A 19,909-nucleotide genomic window follows, 5' to 3' on the forward strand; every position below is an offset into this window, starting at 1 on the left:
GAAAGGGAAGGAGAAGGGGAAGGGAGAGGGGAGAGAGAGGGAGAACGAGGAGAAAGAAGGGGGAAGGGAGAGGAAGGAGGAAGGAAAGGGAGGGGAAGGGGAAAGGGAGGGGAAGGGGGAAAGGGGAGGAGGAGGAGGAGAGAGGGGGTAAGAGGAGGGGGAGGACGCAGAGCCCGGGCTTTCTCCGACCCAGGGCTCCTGACTCGGGGATGCAGCGCTCCGGCCACCCCACCTCGGTGCCCGCGAGGAGCAGAGCAAGCTGCCCGACCCGGCAGAGGTGAGCCTGGGCCCTCCTCGCCTTCCCAGTCCAGGCGCCCGGGTACGTGCCAGGGGTGGGGACCAGAAGCGCACCAGGCAGGAAGGAAGGATAAGGGCGGGGGGGGGGGGCGGGGGACGGGGGGGGGGGGGGGGGGGGGGGGGGGGGGGGGGGGGGGGGGCCCATAGGAAGGCGGAGAAGGGGGAGGAGATGAGATGAGGCCCCGCCCCTCGCTCCTCCCTCGGCCCTCCCGCTCCCCCCGCCCGGGATCTGGGGCCTCATCACGTGACGGCGCTGTCATGGCGGGGCCCACGGCGGCCTCAGGCCAGCCGGGCTCCCGGAAGCGGAGCGAGGGGCGGGGGCTTCAGCTGGAGCTGGAGCGGGGCGGGCGGGAGCCGGACGCGACCGGAGTGTCCCCGCAGACCGGGGCATCCCCGAAGACCGGGGCAGCAGGTGAGAGCGGGGCAGGGAGCAGGAGAAGGCGGGGGAACGCCGGAAAGAGCGAGACGGGCCTGGGGAGCCGTGCAGGGGGCTGGTGGGGGAAGGGCGGCGGGGGTGGCTATGGGGATCCCGGGAGGGAGCGCGGGGAGCCATGGAGGCCGGGCTGCCCCGGGGAGGGGGCTTCTGCAAAGGGGCTGCGGCCCGGGCGCTGGAGCAGGGCCCCCTGGGGCTCCGGAGCCCGGGGCAGGGGGCTGGAGATGCTGCAGGTGTCCCGAGACCCAGGACAGCGATCGGACTGGTCCTCCCTGCCTGGGCTGCGGTGCGGAGCTGCCTCCCGCCTGGGCACCAGGCCCCTGGCAATGCCACCCGCGCCCCTGGCAGTACAACCCCCCTCTCACCCTCTGCTTCCTCCCCAGGGCAACCTGGGGCCCGCCATGCTGGTGCCGGCCTACCTCGCCTTGGCCCTTCTGCTGGCGGCCTGCCTGGGGCTGGAGCTATCGGGATGCAGGGCCAGACCCCTGAGCAGGGCCTGCTGCAATCCGTCCTTCCTGCGCTTCCAGCTAGACTTCTACCAGGTCTACTTCCTGGCCCTGGCCGCCGACTGGCTGCAGGCTCCCTACCTCTACAAGCTCTACCAGCACTACCACTTCTTGGAGGGCCAGATTGCCATCCTCTACGTGTGCGGCCTGGCCTCCACCGTCCTCTTCGGCCTTGTGGCCTCCTCACTGGTGGACTGGATGGGCAGAAAGAAATCTTGCGTCCTCTTCTCCCTCACTTACTCTCTCTGCTGCATGACCAAGCTCTCCCAAGACTACTTCATCCTGCTTGTGGGCCGGGCTTTAGGGGGGCTGTCCACAGCCCTGCTCTTTTCAGCTTTTGAGTCATGGTACATTCATGAACATGTGGCCCGGCACGATTTCCCACCCGAGTGGATCCCTGCCACCTTTGCCCGGGCCGCTTTTTGGAACCACGCGTTGGCTGTAGCAGCTGGAGTGGCTGCTGAAGTGGTGGCCAGCTGGCTCGGGCTGGGACCTGTGGCACCTTTTGTGGCCGCTATCCCCCTCCTAGCTCTGGCTGGCGTCTTGGCCCTGTGTAACTGGGGCGAGAACTATGACCGGCAGCGAGCGTTCTTGAGGACCTGTGGAGGGGGTCTTCGATGCCTCCTGTCAGACCGACGGGTGCTGCTGCTAGGGACCATCCAAGCCCTGTTTGAAAGTGTCGTGTTCATCTTCATCTTCCTCTGGACACCTGTCCTAGATCCCCACGGAGCACCACTCGGTATTGTCTTCTCGAGCTTTATGTCAGCTAGCCTGCTAGGCTCTTCCCTGTATCGGATAGCAACCTCCAAGAGGTACCACCTCCAGCCCATGCACTTGCTCTCTCTCGCTGTCCTCATCGTCGTCTTCTCCCTCTTCATGTTGACTTTCTCCACTAGTCCTGGCCAGGAGAACCCGGTGGAGTCCTTTGTTGCCTTCCTGCTCATAGAGCTGGCCTGTGGCTTATACTTTCCCAGTATGAGCTTCCTTCGAAGAAAAGTAATCCCTGAGATGGAACAGGCTGGAGTGCTTAACTGGTTCCGGGTCCCCTTGCACCTGCTGGCCTGTTTAGGGCTCCTTGTTCTCCATGACAGTGACCGTAAAACAGGTACCCGGAACATGTTTAGCATCTGCTCAGCTGTCATGGTCATGGCCCTACTTGCTGTGGTGGGACTCTTCACTGTTGTGAGGCATGATGCTGAGTTGAGGGTGCCACCACCTGCTGGGGAGCCCTGTGCCCCTGAGCTCTGACCCAGACCTGGGGACAGCCTGAACTCTTGAATCCCACCCCCAGGGGGTGTATATATCTCCCTTCTGCCCCTAAATTGTCATCTCTTTGGCCACATGGGTTGTGTTGGGACTATTTCCCTGCCAAATACTCTGGGTAGGGAGGAGTGGAGGGGTGAAATGGACTTGAAAATCAAGGTGCTGTGTTCTCATCAAGACAAAAATAAACTCTTTGAGATGAATGTTAATTTGATTTTTCTTCCTCTCCCCTCTAGTTGCTCCAACCTTAATAGTGGTTGGTAAATAGATTTTCTTGTAGGAGGCATGACTGTAACACATAATCCAGAGAGGGGGAGGTAGAATCTCCTGAGGTCCTGAAGGGGAGAAACACTGCTTAATGACTTGAAAGGAACAAATCAGTGAGGTCAAGAATCCCCTCTCCATCTGCTTGAAGTTAATCTCCTCCCTAGCTATAAGGTTAGAGAATCAAAGCAGGCTAGATAAATTTCCAGGATGCCAGGCCACTAACGAGGCAATGTTTCTCAGAGACTGAGAGCTCTATTGTGCTGTTATCAACAATATGGATCAGTAAGCTTTGGTTGAGCACCTACTATGTGCTAGGGCCTAGCAACTTGGCATCATGTTATATATGAGAGACACAAAGACAGAAGTGAAACAAAGGGCTTATATTCTTATGTATGTTTATAAAGCCCATACAGAATGAGAGTTTTGGAAGGGAGGGCACTAGTGACTGGGTGGAGATCAGGAAAATCTGCATACAGAATTCACCGACTTGAAGGAAATGAGGGATTTCAAGAGACTAAAGGAGGGAGAGCTTTCCAGGGTTGGGGCACAAAGCTGACAGGGAGTGTCCTGTGTGAAGAATCCCAAGTTGGCAAGTATGGTATGGCAGAACTGAAAACCATATTGAGGGCAATAATCATGGAGGAAGACTGGAAAGGTAGGAAGGGGGGACATGGTTTCCATGTCAAAGGATTTTCTGTTTCATCCTATTTTATTTTAGCCTAAACCCTTTTATCCATTGCAGTTTGTTAAGAAGGGGAAATGACATGATCAGACCTTAAATTTAGGAAAATCATTTTTGCAGTTGTTTGGAGGATGGACTGGAGTGGGGAAAGATACAAGGCAGGCAGATTAATACAATGGTCCAGGTAAAAAGTGATAAAATAAATGCAAATTAAGATAACTGAGGTCTGATCTCACTGAGTACATTGGCAAAAGTGATCAAAATGGACAGTGAATGTTATGGGAACTATAAATTTGTCCACCCTTTCTAGAACATGGAGCAGACAGGAGAAGAGGGCACTCACAGGTGTCAAAGGCTACACAGAGGTCAAGAAGGATAAGATTTGAGAAGAGGCCATTAAGAGACCTTTAGTAACTTTGAAGAGAGGACTTTTCGTTGAGTGAAGCCAGATTGCAAAGAATTTAGAAGAGATAGAATGGAAACAGGGGCAACAGTTTTACCAATAAGCCCTTGTAGCAAACTGTCCTCTGAGGTAAAACTCAGTCACTTTCTCCTCCCACATCTAGGAGACCCCCCCTTTTCCACTCTAACCACTGACCTTTTAAGTTCCACCTAAAACCCCACCTTCTATAGGAGGCCTTCCCCAACTCCTCTTAGTTTCATCATTTTTAATCCTTGATTTCTTCTTAATGCTTCATTTAATTATTTCCTATTTATACTGTATATAGCTTGCCTTGTTTATAATTTGTTTACATGTCTCCCCTCTTAGATGGTAAGCTCCTTGAAGTTAGGGACTGTCTTTTGCCTTTTTTAGTTATCTATAGCTCTTAGCATAGTACCTGACACATCCATAGGGGCTTAATAAATGTTGATTGATTGATTGATCGCTGCCCCCTTTGTTGCCCCCCTTTAAGGAGCTGCTCCATTTACTTAGTTCATCCCCAGGACTTGAGATCAGAATGATAGGCCACCTGCATGGAGGCTCAGAGGATGAAGATTCTGGTGTCCTCTTGTCTGTACCTGACTCTTCCCCACCCATGCTGAGTGAGCCACCAGGAAGGCAGAGGTGGGAATGCCAGCTCTTCGAGTCCCCATGGAGCCACTCCCTGCCCCACCTGTGATCTTATCTGCTCACTGCCACTCTCCCACCAAAGTCTGGGGCGAGGCTTAGCGCTGGCCTCCTGTTAGGGGAGAGAGGGGGAAGGAAGCTGGAGAGTCTCCAGGCAGTGTGTTTTGGGGGACTGTGAGGGTTGGAGAAGAGAGCTAAATATCCTGCAGAAATGGAGACTAAGCCTTCCCTAGGTACCAGACTACTGCCTAGACAGGAAGATCCAAGGCATTCCAGGCTTCCAGTCCTACAAGTCTTGGCTTGTGAATAGAGATAGCATCATTTGGTGCCAAAGGAATGTAGGACTTTGAGAGGGTGGGGCTGGGGGGTTATGGTCCTCTCCCCTTAGAGCAGAAGGGAACACTTGCCCCCCAACCCTGCTAGCTCTGGAGAGAGCCAAGTAGTATGATTCTCCCTGAGGCTAAGTCAGAGTATGCCACAACAGATTGGACACCCTTTCCTGGTTCTCTTCTATGGGACAGGCCTGGGTTAAGAGGAGATAACTAGAAGGCCCCTGATTTCCAATCCAGTATAATGATTAAGAGGATTATCCTAATGGAATCAAGACTGGGCCCTATTTCAATTTAATGACATCATTGGAGTTGATATTCTAATTCATTTCTGAGTATGTGAAGGGCTCCCAAATTATCAAGTCCTTCATGGGTTCTGAGCTCCCCAGATTCTTAGGAGCAGAATTGCCCAGCAGACCCCCAGGGTGGAGAAGGGACCCTGATAGCTCTATCAATACCACTAATAAGCATCTATACCTACAGAAGAGCCAGAAAAGAAAGTTTTCCACCGAAGAAGTCCTTGTTATCTTGGTAATGCTTCAACATCAGAAACTGATGTTGTTTTATTAATGAAAATGGCAGCAAAGAGGATGCATTGCCATATGCTTTGCTGCTTTACCCTAATGACTCTTGGGCCTTTCCTTCTGACTTGCAGCTCAATCTGTAAAGTGAACTGGATGGCCTCCCGGTTTCCTTCCAGGACCAGATCTACAATTCTCTGATCCTGCTCTAAGTCACTGTTCTAGGTGAGAATGACACAAATTTAGAGGTGAAAAAGTTCCTGCCCTTAATGAATTTGCATTCTAAGGGGAGGCGGGGAGACACAATATATACATATCCAGACATAGACAAAATGCATCTCTCTGTATCCCATGCCTGGAATATACTCCTTCGTCTCTTGGTTTCTCTGTTTTCCTTCAAGACTTAGCCCCAAGTGTCACCTTCTATTTGAAACATTTCCTTGTCTCCCTAGCCTTCTCCCCCAAGGTTATCTTCTATCTGTCTTGTATGTACAGACAGAACTTTCAAGGATCTATTTCAGTTATCCCAGTGAAAAGCAAAGAGGAACTAGACCAGGGTTGTGGCCAAGTGAGTGGAAAGCAGACAGGTACACAGTAGATGATGTAAAGATAGACATGACAAGATTTGGCAACTAGTCAGATTTATGGATTAAGGGAAAGTGAAGAGTCCATGAACAAGATGATGGTGCTCTCAGTGGTAATGGAGAAGTTCAGAACATGGGGAGTTGGTGCATTGAGTTTGAGATGCTATCAGGACATGTAGTTGAAAACATTCAGTAGGGGCGGCCAGGTAGCACAGCGAGTAAGAGCACCAGCCCTAGACCCAGGATGACTTGGGATCGAATCCAGACTCAGACACTTAGCACCCACCCAGAAACACCTGGCCATGTAACCTTGAGCAAGTTATTTAACCCCAATTGCTTAGGGGCAGCCAGGTGGCTCAGTAAGAGCACCAGCCCCAGAGTTGGGATGACCTGGGTTTGAATCCGGGCTCTGATACTTAGCACCACACCCAGAAATAACTGGCTGTGTAACCTTGAGCAAGTTACTTAACCCCGATTGTTTAAAAAAAAAAAACATTCAGTAGGCTTTTGGTGATTAAAAAAACAAAACAGTTCATGCCTTTAAGAAATCATATTCTACTAGAATGTTTACATTCCTCTCTTTATCTTCTTTTATTAGTGCTGTCTTATTTTTCTATTGGTTTTATTGGTACTTTTTTCATTTTCTTCCTTTCTTTCTTTTTCTTTCTTTCATTGTTTCTTTCTCTTTCTTCTTTTTTCTTTCTTTTTTTCTTCCTTTCTATCAACATTTCTGTTACTTCCCAAAGACCATCTTCTTCTACCCAATAAAACCCTCCCTTATAATAAGTACAATCCAGCAAAACAAATCAACATATTGGCTGAAATTGCTTACAGCCCTCTAGAGAACACAGCTTGGAGACAAACTGATATGCCCATTTACCAATATGACCAATTTTGAGTCTCTTGGTTTTTAGGCTTTCTTTCTAGATGGACAAAAAACCATCTGACTTGGAACTTCCAGCCATCTCGGTAGAAAATCTGTCCCAGAAAGAAGACTGTAAGAGAAGATGGACTGGCACCTCAGGGAACCTGGGCTTCCTATTCATTCTCCAGTCTATACGATTTGACCAATTTTCAAGGTTTTCCCCACTTCCTTCTCTCCATTTTAAAAATGGATGTTTCTTTACAAAATCTGTCATTTCATAATCTCACTCATTTAAGTAATTGGGGGCCCTTCATTTCCTCCTCCCTCACACATTGAACTTACAATTATGAATAAATTAAAACAGTCAAGTAAAATTAAAAAATGACAGTATGGGTAACTTTCTGCACCTGTAGCCCTCCACCTTTCTACAGAGAGGAAGTGTTCGCCCCAGCCTATCCTTTGTTCCCTAGAACCAAATTCTTTATTGCAATTGATCTGAATTAATTTGCCTTCTAGTGTTGTTTGCATTATATTATTTTTCACTATGTGTATTATTCCTTTTTATTTCTTCACTCTGCATCATTTCATATAAGTCTGTTCCCCACCAATATTAATGGAGCCTTGTTTAATATCCAGTCCAGATCCTGTGGGACTCTGGGCTTCTGCCCTTCTGATTGGTGAGCATTCAGCACATCTTGTCTCAACCCGGGAAAATCTTCCTTCTCCTAAACCAGCTTTCTGCCGTATACTATGCATGTCCCCTCTTTCTGCCGTCTCCCACTCTATACCTCTGGCTCTAAGGACAATAATCAAATCAACATTTTGTTCAGTTGTTTCAGATTCTTGGTGACTCTGTTTGAGGTTTTCTTGGCAAAGATACTGGAGAGGCTTGCCATGTCCTTCTCTATTTTTCATTCGAGGACCCGAGGTTAAGGGTTAAGTGACTTGCCCAGGGTCAGACTCAGGAAGAGTTCAGGCCTGGCATGCCACCTAGCTGTCCCTAAATTAAAATACAATTCTTAGAAAAGATCTGTCAACCAGTTGCCCTATGATTCCAATCCCTATCCTTATGGTTTTTCTAACTAAAGCAACACTTCTTGACCAATACTCTCTTATATGTATTGTCTTCCCCTTTTAGAATGGAGGTTCTTTGAAGGCAGAGGTCGTACTGATTTTTATATTTTTATCCCTAGCACAGGGGTGGGGAACCATCAGCCTCGAGTCCACATGTGAACCTCTAGGTCCTCAACTGTAGCCCTTTGACTGAATCTAAACTTCGCAGAACAAATCCCATTGACAAAAGGGCCTCATCTATGCAGTCCCCATCATTTGATAGGTAAGGTAAATGAGGTCCAGAAAGATTAGGTAATTTCCCCCAGAATAGTATAATAAATAATGTATTACATAATTTTTTTCTTGGTGTACTTGAATCTTCGTGGGGTAGGTATATTGGGCGCCCAGTAGATGGATTGCTATGTTGTTGAGTATGAACAGTTTAGTAACTTTTCTCAAAAATTGTTTTCTAAAAAAACTGAACCAATTCACAGTTCCACCAATAGAATATTGATAGTTATCTTGCTCTTTAAATTGACTCAATTAAAAAAAATCATCTTTGCCAATTTGCTCCATGTGAGACAGAACATCAGAGTTATTTTAATTTATATATATTTTATTATGAGTGATTTAGAGTATTTTTCCATTCCAATGTCAATTATTTGGACCTCCTCTTCAAAAAAAAGTTCATACCCTTTACTACTTATCTATAAGGACATTTTCAAACCCTTTTCAGGTTTTCTTCTACCCAGCTCAGGGAGGTTGGAGGTTTGATCATAGGCCAATAGATATATCCCTTTTGTTGAGTCTTTTCAGCCCTTGGTCTTTTCTCCTTACTACCTGGTTTTTCTTTTCACCTTAGTCTTCCCTCACATGTGTGCTTTATCTCACTAAAATAGGTAGATTTGCTACACTTTAGATCAGATATGTGCATTTTTATGTTACAAGTACTTCAAATAATTATGGAACTTTTCAGTACTTCCAAAACTTCGGATTTTAAGGTAAAGTTTCCAGCCCTAAATCTTATGATATCCCTTGATCCTCATGGCCACCATGAAAGGTTAAAAGACCTGAGGTCATTCTTTTCATTTGACAGTTTGGGAAATAGACACAGAGTCTAGGGTCAAGTCCAGTATAGTTAGACTTTTTCTAGACACTATGTTGCTTCATTGTAAAATTCTATAATGATCATGATAATTGCATACTTTGTGCTCTTCAAGTTGGAATTACATACTTTCATAGTTGGAAAGAATCTTAAGAGACCATTTAGGCCAGACCCATACCTGAATCAGAATCTGTATCTCCAACAAATGGTTATCTAGCTTCTGTTTGAAAATTTCACTGAAGATAGAAAAAAAAAATAACTCTGGAGAAAAGTCCATTTCACTTTTCAACATCTTTTTTGTTGAAAGTTGTTCCAACTTTTATTGTCTTTGCCAAATAGCTGAGGTGAAACCTCAGAACAGTTTTCATTTGTACTTTTCATGTTCACCATTTGACAGGTAAGGTAAATGAGGTCCAGAAAGGTTAGGTAATTTCCCCCATAGTCACAAAGATAAATCAAATTTGTTTTTTGTAATTGTCTCTAATTCTTTTTTAGAAAGATTTTATTTTAAAAAATTATTTATTTTAAATTTTCAACATTCATTTCCATAAGACTGAGTTCTAAATTTTCTCCTCCCTCCCTCTCCTCTCCCCTCCCCAAGATGGTGTGCAATCTGATATAGGTTCTATATATACATTCATATTAAACATATTTTCACATTAGTCATGTTGTAAAGAATTAGAACCAATAGAAGGAACCACAAGAAAGAAGAAACAAAACAAAACCAAAAAAGAGAGCAAATAGTATGCTTCCATCTGCATTCAGACTCCATAGTTTTTTTTTCTGGATGTGGATGGCATTTTCCATCATGAGCCTTTTGGAGTTGTCTTAGATCCTTGTATTACTGAGAAGAGCTAAGTCTATCAAAATTAGCCATCACACAATTGTGACTATTACCATGTACAATGTTCTCCTGGTTCTGCTCATTTCACTCAGCATCAGTTCATGTAAATCTTTCCAGGTTTTTCTGAAGTCCCCCTGCTCATCATTTCTTATAGCACAATAGTACTCCATAATTGCCTAATTCTTGTTTGTCCATTTCTGTGAAAGACATCTCAACTGATTCTCTTGTAATTTCATTATATGATCATTAATATTCATGTTAAGTAGAATTTATTATAGTGTAAGATATTGCTCTAAACTTAATTTCCTATAGAATGTTTTTTATTAATTTTTGTGAAATAGGGAGTCATATCTGAAAGTAATTTTGGGGAGATTCATCAAACATTGAGTTACTTGTTAAAATATTTCTGATTCTTCCTTTTCTAATTTGCTCCATTAATCTACTTTTCAATTTTATAACCAGTACCAAATGGTTTTGATGATAGCTACTTTATAACATATCTTGAGATCTGAAAGTACTATATCTCTTTCCATTCTTAATCTATTTTCATCATTACCCTTGATATTCTAGATCTTTTATTCCTAAAAATGAATTTTGTTATTATTTGGTGTATCCCAGAAAGTATCCTTTTGGTAGTTTGAGTTATACAACATGAAATCTATAAATTAACTTTGGTAGTATTGTCATTTCTCTTACCTGAACATAGCCTATACATGAGCATTGAATATTCCTCCACTTATTTGAATTATGTTCTACTTCTTTAAGGAATCTTTTGTAAATTTATCTATATAGGTATTCAGTGCTTTGGTATTTTACACATCTAGTAGTCATTTTGAATGAGACTTCCATTTATCTTATTGCTTATTCTACTTAAAAATACAATTGATTTTTTTGGATTCCTTTTTTAGGCTACAACTTTACTGAAGCTATTAATCATTTCAATTAGTTTCCCTGCTGATTTCTTAGGAAGAAAGGGAAAGGGAGTGAGCTCTTATCTTGTTTAAGCTTCACAACAACCTTCTGAGGTAGGTTCTAGGATCCCCATTTTACAGTTGAGGAAACTGAGGCAGAGGTTACCCAGGGTCACACAGCTAGTAAATGTCTGAAGCTGGATTTCTATGCAAGTCTTCCTGACTCCAAGGGCAACACTTGATCTACTCCTCCATCTAGCTGCCTTTAGGATTTTCTAAGTAAATCTTAGTGTCACCAGTAAATAGGAACAGGTTTGTTTCCTTTTTGCTTCCTGTCTAAATTTCTTTCCCATCTTATTGCAATTGCTAGCATTTCTAGAATTGTGTCTCATAATAGTGGAGAAAGGAGGCATCCTTGCTTTATTCCTGTACTTACTAGGAAATCTTCTAGTATTCCCTCTTCCCTATAATACTAACTTTTGGTTTTAGATAAATACTTCTTGTATTTTTAAAAGATCCTTCCATGAGATGACCAATGTTGGAGAGGAGTTGGAAAAATTAGACATTGGTGCACTGTTGGTGGAGTTGTGAGCTGATTCAACCATTTTGTAGAGCAATTTGGAACTGTGCCCAAAGAACCATACATATACCCTTTGGCGTAGCAATACCACTACTAGGTCTGTATCCCAAAACAGATAAAAACCAAAAAGTAAAAAGACCTACATGTACAAAAATATTTATAGCAGCTCTTTTCTGGTGGCAAAGAATTGGAAATTAAGGGGATGTCTATCAGTTGGGAAATGGTTGAACAATGTGATTGTGATGGAACTATTTTTCTGTAAGAAATGATGAGCAGGATGCTCTCAGAAAAACCTGGAAAGATTTACATGAGCTGATGCAAAGTGATATGTCCTGTGTACGAAGTAACAGCAATATTATGCAATGACCAGCTCTGAATGACTTAGCTATTCTCAGCAATACAATGATCTAAGACAACTCTGAAGGACTTATGATGAAAACAGAGAAATAACCGATGGTGTCTGAATATAGATTGAAACATATTTTTTTACTTTATTTTTCTTGATTTTTTTTGTCCATGTTTTTCTTTCATAACATGACTATTATGGAAATGTTTTGCATGACTACACACATATAACTATATCAAATTGCTTGTCTTCTCAATGACAGGGGGTAGGGAAGGAGGAAGAGAGAGAATTTGGAGCTCAAAGTTTTCAAAACTAATGTTAAAAATAATTTCTATATGTAACTGGGGAAAATAAAATACTAAATAAAGAAAAAACATTTTTTTCTTTTTTGGAGGGCGGAAGGCAGGGCAATTGGGGTTGACTTGTCCAAGGTCACACAACTAGTAAGTGTTAAGTTTCAGAGGCTATATTTGAACTCAGGTCCTCTTGACTTCAGGGCTGGACACCACCTAGCTACCCTAAGAAAAAATTTTTTAAGAAGGTCCTTCTGAGGGGCGGCCAGGTAGCACAGCAAGTAAGAGCACTGGCTCCAGTGTCAGGATTGACCTGGAGATCGAATCCCGGGCTCAGACACTTAGCACCCACCCAGAAACACCTGGCAGTGTAACCTTGAACAAGTTACTTAACCCCGATTGCTTAAAAAAAAGAAGGTCCTTCTGAGACAGGGGTTCTTAACCTGGGTTCTCTAACATAAAAAAATTATTTTGGTAACTATTTCAGTAAAATTGATTTTCTTTCTAATCCTATGTATTTGTCACATTTAAAAACATTATTTTGGGGTGGCTAGGTGGTGCAATGAGAGGAACACCAGCCCTGAAGTCAGGAGGACCTGAGTTCAAATTTGACCTCAGACACTTAGCACTTACTAGCAGAGTTACCTTAGCCCTCCCACCTCCAAAAAAAAAAAGCAAAAAAAAAAAAAGGAACATTATTCTGAAGAGTTCATAGACATCACCATACTGTTAAAGTAGTTCACAACACAATAAAGGTTAATAACTCCTGCTCTGTGCTTGTATTTTGTAGGGTTTTACAGGAGCATAAATTGATATTGTATTTTGTCAAAGGCTTTTTTTCTACATCTATTGATATATTCATGTGGTATTCAATATTTTTGTTTTATTATGATTAATTACATTACTTTAATAGTGTTGAATTGTCCTTTATTCCCTAGCATAAATCCAACTTATCCATAGTGGGTGACTTTTTTTGAAAAATCTTCTGGTTAGTATTTTATTCAAATTTTTGAGTTGATATTAATCATATTCTTCTACAATTTTCTTTATTTACTATATCTTTCCCTGGCTTAAGTATTATGGTTATATTTCTTTTTTTTTTTTCCTTTTTGGAGGGGGGAAGGCAGAGCAACTGGAGTTAAGTGACTTACCTAAGATCACATAGCTAGTGTTAAGTGTCTGAGGTTGGATTTGAACTCAGGTCCTCCTGTCTTCAAGATCAGTGCTCTATTCACTGTGTCACCTAACTGCCCCTATGGTTATATTTCTTAAAAAGAGTTTGGTACTTGTGTAAGACTTTAAAACTTAATAGAAGTGTTTGTATTTTAACCTAGAAGCAACAGAAAGTCATTAGAGTTGATTGAATAGAAGAGTGATATGGTGAGATCTGCACTTAAGGAAAATTACTTTGGCAGCATTGTGTTACAGCGTCTCTATAGACACTGGAATCCCTAACCTTGTTACAACCAGAGGCATAAAGCAGCATACTTCCCTCCTCTCTATATGACTGGACAAACAGTATAACTGTCACAAAATCTTTGCAGCATGAATAAATGCCTGAAGGGTTAAAGGTTGGTTTATGCCTCTCTGTAGTGAATATGAAGGCTGGTAGAGGAGGAATATTTAAGGGACTAAAGCAGGGGTGGGGAAACTGGAGCCTTCAGGCCACATGTGGCCCTCTAGGTCCTCCATCACCCTTTTGACTGAGTCCACGTTTTACAGAACAAATCTTTTTATTAAGGTGATTTGTTCTGTGAAGTTTGGATTCAGTCAAAGGGCTTCACTTAAGGACCTAAAAAGGGCCACATGTGGCCTCGAGGCCACAGGTTCCCCACCCCTGGATTAATGTTTTTCAATGTAATTCATAGGGATGTGTGCTACCTTTTGGGGGGTTTTTTGTATTGTGAATTCAGCTGTCATTTCTCTACATGTGGCAAATAATTCCTCTTTTGGGGGGATTTTTGAGAGTTAGTGGGAACTGGGAAAAATATTCAATTATATTCCTATAACATAATTTGTTTAGTCATCCCTTAATTTCTGGAAGACTTTGTTTCTAGTTTTTTGCTATAGTAAAAAGCGCTACCTTAAATATTTTTCTGCAAATGTGTCCTTTCTTTCTTTTGATTTCCTCGACGTATATGCCTAATAGTGGTAACACTGGATGAAAGGGTATGCATTTTAGCAACTTTTGAGATATTGTTCCTAATTGCTTTCCAGAATTATTAGATTATTTCAAAGATAGACTGGAAATGTATTCGTGTTCCTGTGCTCCCACTGATTCCTTCCCCCTCGCCAACAACTCTCATTTTCATTTTTTTTCCTCTTTTCCTTCCCTTTTATCTTTGATAATCTGATGGGTATGAAATGGAACCTCAGAGATGTTTCAGTTTGTAATTATTATTAATGATTATTATCAATTATTAACAACCATTAATATTAATAACTAATGACATTTAAAATATAATTTTTTTTCAATAACTGCCCATTCAATCCTTAGATCATGTATATATAGTATTGAGGGAATAGCTCGTTTTTATATATTTGAATCAAATCCCTATAGCTCTGATAGCATTTCTTTATCAGAGAAATTTGTTATAAAGATTTTTCCCAATTAACTGTATCCTTTCTAATACCAACTGAATTGATTTTGTTTTCACAAAAACTTTTTCAATCTATATAGTCAAATTACCCAATTCATCTCCTATAATCTTTTCTACACTGTTTTCAGTTAAGAGCTCTTCTTCTTCTTCGTAATTATAAATGATATTTCCTTCTTCTTTAACTTGTTTATGTTATGTTTTACATCTAGGCCATGTAATCTGCTTATAGTTTACTGTGGTATATGGTGTGAGATGCTGGGCCAAATCTAATTTATTCCAACAGTTGTTCTACCTATTGTCAAATTGTGAGTCCTTATTCCACAAACTGAGGTCTTTGAGGCAAACACTTTGTGACAGTGTTTGTTTGATTATGCATGTTGGGTAACTAATCTATTCAAATGATCAACTTTTTTATTGTTTTTTTTTCTTTTTTGTAGGGGGAAGGCAGGGTAATTAGGGTTAAGTGACTTGCCCAAGGTCACACCGATAGTAAGTGTTAAGTGCCTAAGGCTGGATTTGAATCAGGTCCTCCTGACTCCCCAGTCTCCCAGTCTCCCAGTGAACAGTCAGCTCTGTTCACTGCGCCACCTAGCTGCCCCAACTTTTCTATTTTTTGACTAGCACGAGATAATTTTTTTTTGGGGGGGGGGTTGAGTTGTATATAATGTTAACAACAAAGTAAAATGAACATTTGCTTCTGCAGCAGCTTATTAACAAATCAATAACATACAGAGGTCAATGAAGAGTTGCTTTAAAAAATAATCAAATCCTAGATAGGAAAAAGAGCCAGATCCCTTTCCAATTCTGGATGGTGAACTCTGTTTCCCTGGCTTTAAATATCAGTCACCCCAAGAAACCCAGAAAGCAACACTCCCCCAACCTCCTTCAGAGGGTGGCACCCTGATACTTGTCATTCAGATCAGCTACATTGTCACTGGAGACACGGATCCAGCCATCCTCTCTGACATGATAGAGGTTGACCACTCCTCCTGAGTAGGCATCCCGATAGGTGGCCTGGTAGATGGCTCTTCGGGCCAGGTCATAGGCATCTTCCACGGAAAGATCAAATGAATAACCCTGGTCCATAACCCCATAAGCATAGACAGAACCGGAACCCACAGAAAAGGTGACTCCAGAGATGCGGTTTCCTTCACTGTCCACATAGTACAGGCCAGGCCCTCGCTTATCCCAGCCACAAATCATGGTACCCATGGACAGCCCCATGCCTTTGTACTGATAGACCATGTTGGCAAGCAGCTTGGAGGCAGCAGCCACTGAGATGCGTTCCTTGTTCCGGAGTTCGTAGATCTGGCACTGTCGGGCCAGCAGGCGCTCCCAGAAGCTACAACCCGCAGCTCCCCCAGCCATGGTGCCTAGCAGGTAGGGGTTGATCTCAATCACCTTCTTCACTGTCTGGGAAGCAATGAAAGCACCAGCTGTGGCCCGTGAATCCATGGCAACGATCATGCCATGCCGAAACTTGAAGGCCAGAGTGGTGGTTCCATGAAGAAGCTCGATCCCTGGCTCGTCCGGGGCACCCCAGCTGGGAGCCGCCAGGCACAGCTCATCTCCGGGTCCCCCCTGGACCCAGGTCCAGTAGGTCTGAGCGACCCCCAGCCCGAAAAACCCGACCCCGTTCACAGGCAGCGGCCCCTCCAACACGCTGGCCAGCGCCATATTAGAACGAGATAATTTTGATGATAACTACTTTGTAATATAATTTAAGATCTGATATTGCTAGGTCTCTTTCATTCACACTTTCCCCCCCACTATATCCCATGAGATTCTTGACCTTTTGTTCATCCAGATAAATGATATTATAATTTTTCTAGTTCTATGAAGTAACATTTTTCTAATTTGATTGGCATCTCATTGGATCCAAAAATTAATTTAGGTAGGTTTTTTTCATCACATGGACAATCTACTCATAAATGATATCTCTCCAATTATTTGTCTATCTTTATTTGTGTTGAGTATTTTGTTTTATTTACATAACTTTATTCAATTTTTATTTATTTATTTAATTCATTCATTAATTAATTTATTTAAAAATTAATTTATTATTTAGTTTTATTTACATAATTCTTATGTCTGTCTTGTCTTCCAGGGGTAACAGGGTGGTACAGTGGATAGACTACTGGCCCGGGAGTTAGGAGGGCCTGAGTTTGAATCTAGCCTTGGACACTCACTAGCTATCTGACTCTGGACAAGTCACTTAACCTTGATTGTCGGACCTCCTTCCCCCCCAAAAAAGTAGGCAGTCTTCCAGATTTTTATATATTCTATAGTTATTTTTTTAAATAATTGTTTTTTGGGGCAGAGCCAAGATGGCGGAGTAGAAGCAGGACCTCCCCGTGGCTCCAGCTTCCACCTTCCCCAATCCATGTAAAAAGGGGACTCTAAACAAACTTTGGAGCTGCAGAACCCACAAAATTACACAGAGAAGCTAACTTCCCACTGAGGACAGCCCGGCAGGCTGGCAGGAATCAGCCAGAGCGGGGAGCCTAGCCCCAGGGCAGGCCTGACCAGCTGCTGGCCAAAGGGACTCCAGATCAGCCACAGCTGTGGCCGTTCCCAGATTTATCAACACATAGATTCAAAGGACAAAGTGAGAGGTCAGTGCAGTCTGGACTTTCGGACCCAGTAAGTGGGAGTTCGTGGCTTTTGCACCCCCCCTCCCCCCCAAGCCGCTGAGACACCAGCACAGCCAGCCAGCACCACGTGGCAGCTTCAGCTCCTGGCCTGAAGAGTGTAGGGGGACCAAGCACCAGTCTGAGGGGTAATCGTTCTTGCTTTAACCTGCTTGGATCTGGATTGCAGTCTAGGGTGGAGGTCCTGGGGTGTGTGTCCAGCTTGCCAGAGGTCACCCATCTAATACCTCCAGCAACTGAGAAAACCCCAGCATTTGGGACGAAAGCTCCTCTGTCTGGTGGCAGAGTCCTACTGTGGCAAAAAGCCCAGGGGGTCAAGTGACTGAGGGGCGACATTGATGAGGGACGGAATCCCAACAGGTTCAGCAGGAACCCTGATCTTATCCAAGACCAGGAAACCTGCAATGGCATCTGGAAAGAATTCTATTCAGCCTTGCTTGGAGTTAGAGTTGAGAAAGTTTATTTTTATGCCTTTACAACGGGCAAGAGTCCTTATGGGAGTGAGAGGGGTACATGCTTTTACCTTTAAAGGATAGGGCTGCCATTGTCAGGGCTGTCTGGAGGGAAGGGACCTCTGTACATAGATAAAGGTTAGAGCTGACCAAGAAGAACTTGTGATTTAGTGCATAGATAGCTTAGATGAGATTTGTGCTAGGCAGAGGAGACATGAGGCAAGGACAAAGGAGTGTTTGGGCCAGGCCGAAGGAGACATGAAGAGATTAAGTAAGAACAAAGAAGTCACAAGGTGTTGCCTAGGCCTAGTGAGGATAGGGGTAAGGGGCAGAGCCCAAGGTTGGGAAAGAGATTTCACAGATTACAATTTTACAATACAAATTGCAGTTATAACTGCACAGACTGGTTTTACAAATTGGTTTCACAAATTGACCTAGACCCCAGGTACCCCATCAACATGACCAGGCAAAGGAAACAAAGCAGACAGAAGATTCCAATATTACACTCCTGTTTTGGGGACAAAAAGGAGCAAAGCATGGAACAGGAGGAAGACAGTGAAGTCAGAACTCCTGCACCAAAAGCTTCAAAGGAAAATACGAGCTGGTTACAGGCCATAGAGGACCTTAAGAAGCAGATAAGAAAAGTGGAGGAAAAATTGGGAAGAGAAATGAGAACAATGCAAGAAAATTATGAAATGAGAGTCAACAGCCTGACTGAGGAATAATACCTTAAAAAAACAGACTGACTCAAATGGCAAAAGAGGCTCAAAAAGGCAATGTGGGGAAGAATGCCTTAAAAAGATGAATTTGCCAGATGGAAAAAGAATCTCAAAAGCTCACTGAGGAGAATCATTGCTTCAGAATTAGATTGGAGCAAATGGAAGCTAATGACTTTATGAGAAATCAAGATGCTGTTAAACAGATCCAAACAAATGAAAGAATAGAAGGCAATGTGAAATATCTCATGGGAAAAAACACTGACCTGGAAAATAGATCCAGGAGAGATAATTTAAAGATTATTGGACTACCTGAAAGCCATGATCAAAGTAAGAACCTAGAAATCATCCTCCAGGAAGTTCTCAATGAAAACTGCCCTGATGTCTTAGAACCAGAGGGCAAAATAGAGGTTGAAAGAATCCACTGATCACCTCCTGAAAAAGATCCCAAAAAGAAAACTCCTAGGAATATTATAGCCAGGTTCCGGAATTCCCAGATTAAGGAGAGAATGTTACAAGCAGCCAGGAAGAAACAATTTGAATATTGTGGAAACACAATCAGGATAACCCAGGATCTGGCAGCTTCTACATTAGGGATTGAAGGGCTTGGAATATGATATTCCAGAGGTCAAAGGAGCTGGGATTAAAACCAAGAGTCACCCACCCAGCAAAACTGAGTATTATGTTTCAGGGGAAAATATGGTCATTCAGTGGAATAGAGGACTTTCAAGCATTCTTGCTGAAAAAAAACAGAATTGAATAGAAAATCTGACATTCAGATACAAGAAGCAAGAGAAGCATGAGAAGGTAAACAGGGAAAAGAAATCATATGGAACTTATCAAAGTTGAACTATTAACATTCCTACATGGAAAAACAATAATTGTAACTTATGAAACTTTTCTCAGTAGTTGAAGGGAATAGAAATATCTATATATCTATATATGAGGGTATATGGGCATATGAATACATATGTGAATGTGTGTATATATGTTTACAGGTATACATAGATAGAGGGCTGTAATATAATGCCAAGCAAAGGCAACTTCCCAGGTTCAAAATACCAGCATAGGTGCTCTCTATTTTATTCAGTGACAAACCAAGAACAGAGAAGATCAAAACATGACATCATTCCAAATTACAGCATTTACTAAGTGTGATTAAATAATCTCCAAAGACTACCCCACCCCAGGACCTTCCAATCATTCAATCAATTACAAAGTCTCTGTTCTAAATACTTCTCCACTCCTAGGCTATACCTTAATTAAGTCCACCACAAAGCCTCTCTTCTCAAATGGAGATTAGTTTCCAAACATAAGGTCAAAAGTTCCCCACCCCTGGATCACAATTGAATCTACCCCAGAGTTACATCAAGTCCAAGCACAGCACTTAATACCCAAATGGAGGTCTTTTCTTCATCTTGACACGAGGCAAGTTCTCAGCAATCTTAGTTCCTGGGGAGACAAGGCTTAGCAAGGCCATAAGATACATTGCCAATCCCTTCATGAATTCATCCTCTGTCTGTAGAACAGTCCTAGAACCCC

General features: G+C 43.0%; 2 protein-coding genes and 1 pseudogene across 7 annotated transcripts in view; 2 read left to right on the plus strand and 1 right to left on the minus strand.

The window, feature by feature from the left end:
- The first annotated feature begins 165 nt into the window (after positions 1-165).
- On the plus strand, positions 166-2,702 carry MFSD5 (major facilitator superfamily domain containing 5). 3 transcript variants are annotated; one of them, XM_069101204.1, is made up of 2 exons: positions 166-277; positions 1,114-2,702. In XM_069101204.1, exon 2 carries the CDS (start codon positions 1,132-1,134, stop codon positions 2,482-2,484), a length of 1,353 nt encoding a protein of 450 aa, XP_068957305.1. In that variant the 5' UTR covers positions 166-277; positions 1,114-1,131; the 3' UTR covers positions 2,485-2,702. The 3 variants fall into 3 exon arrangements, with proteins under 3 accessions (XP_068957305.1, XP_068957307.1, XP_068957308.1); XM_069101206.1 differs by having other exon boundaries at positions 202-319; XM_069101207.1 differs by lacking the exon at positions 166-277 and adding an exon at positions 555-709.
- A 131-nt stretch (positions 2,703-2,833) lies between these two features.
- The window catches only part of ESPL1 (extra spindle pole bodies like 1, separase), a 71,880-nt gene continuing 54,804 nt past the window's right edge, over positions 2,834-19,909 (plus strand). Inside the window, exons 1-4 of one of the 4 annotated variants that reach the window (XM_069101197.1) lie at positions 2,834-3,421; positions 4,363-4,514; positions 5,502-5,592; positions 8,010-8,152. The gene's annotated coding sequence lies outside the window, so the exon portion shown is untranslated. The remainder of the gene's footprint in view (positions 3,422-4,362; positions 4,515-5,501; positions 5,593-8,009; positions 8,153-19,909) is intronic. The other 3 variants (XM_069101194.1, XM_069101195.1, XM_069101198.1) reach the window with 3 other exon arrangements.
- LOC138171642 (proteasome subunit beta type-5 pseudogene) lies at positions 15,160-16,240 on the minus strand (annotated as a pseudogene).

This window comes from Petaurus breviceps, unplaced genomic scaffold (genome assembly GCF_028583685.1).
Source record: "Petaurus breviceps papuanus isolate PSGF00001 unplaced genomic scaffold, PetGlider_PUasm1.0 454, whole genome shotgun sequence".
Taxonomy (NCBI): domain Eukaryota; kingdom Metazoa; phylum Chordata; class Mammalia; order Diprotodontia; family Petauridae; genus Petaurus; species Petaurus breviceps.

What these genes read in the sequence shown, in the direction of transcription:
- MFSD5 (XM_069101204.1), top strand. Translation starts at nt 1,132, where the DNA reads ATGCTGGTGCCGGCCTACCTCGCCTTGGCCCTTCTGCTGGCGGCCTGC.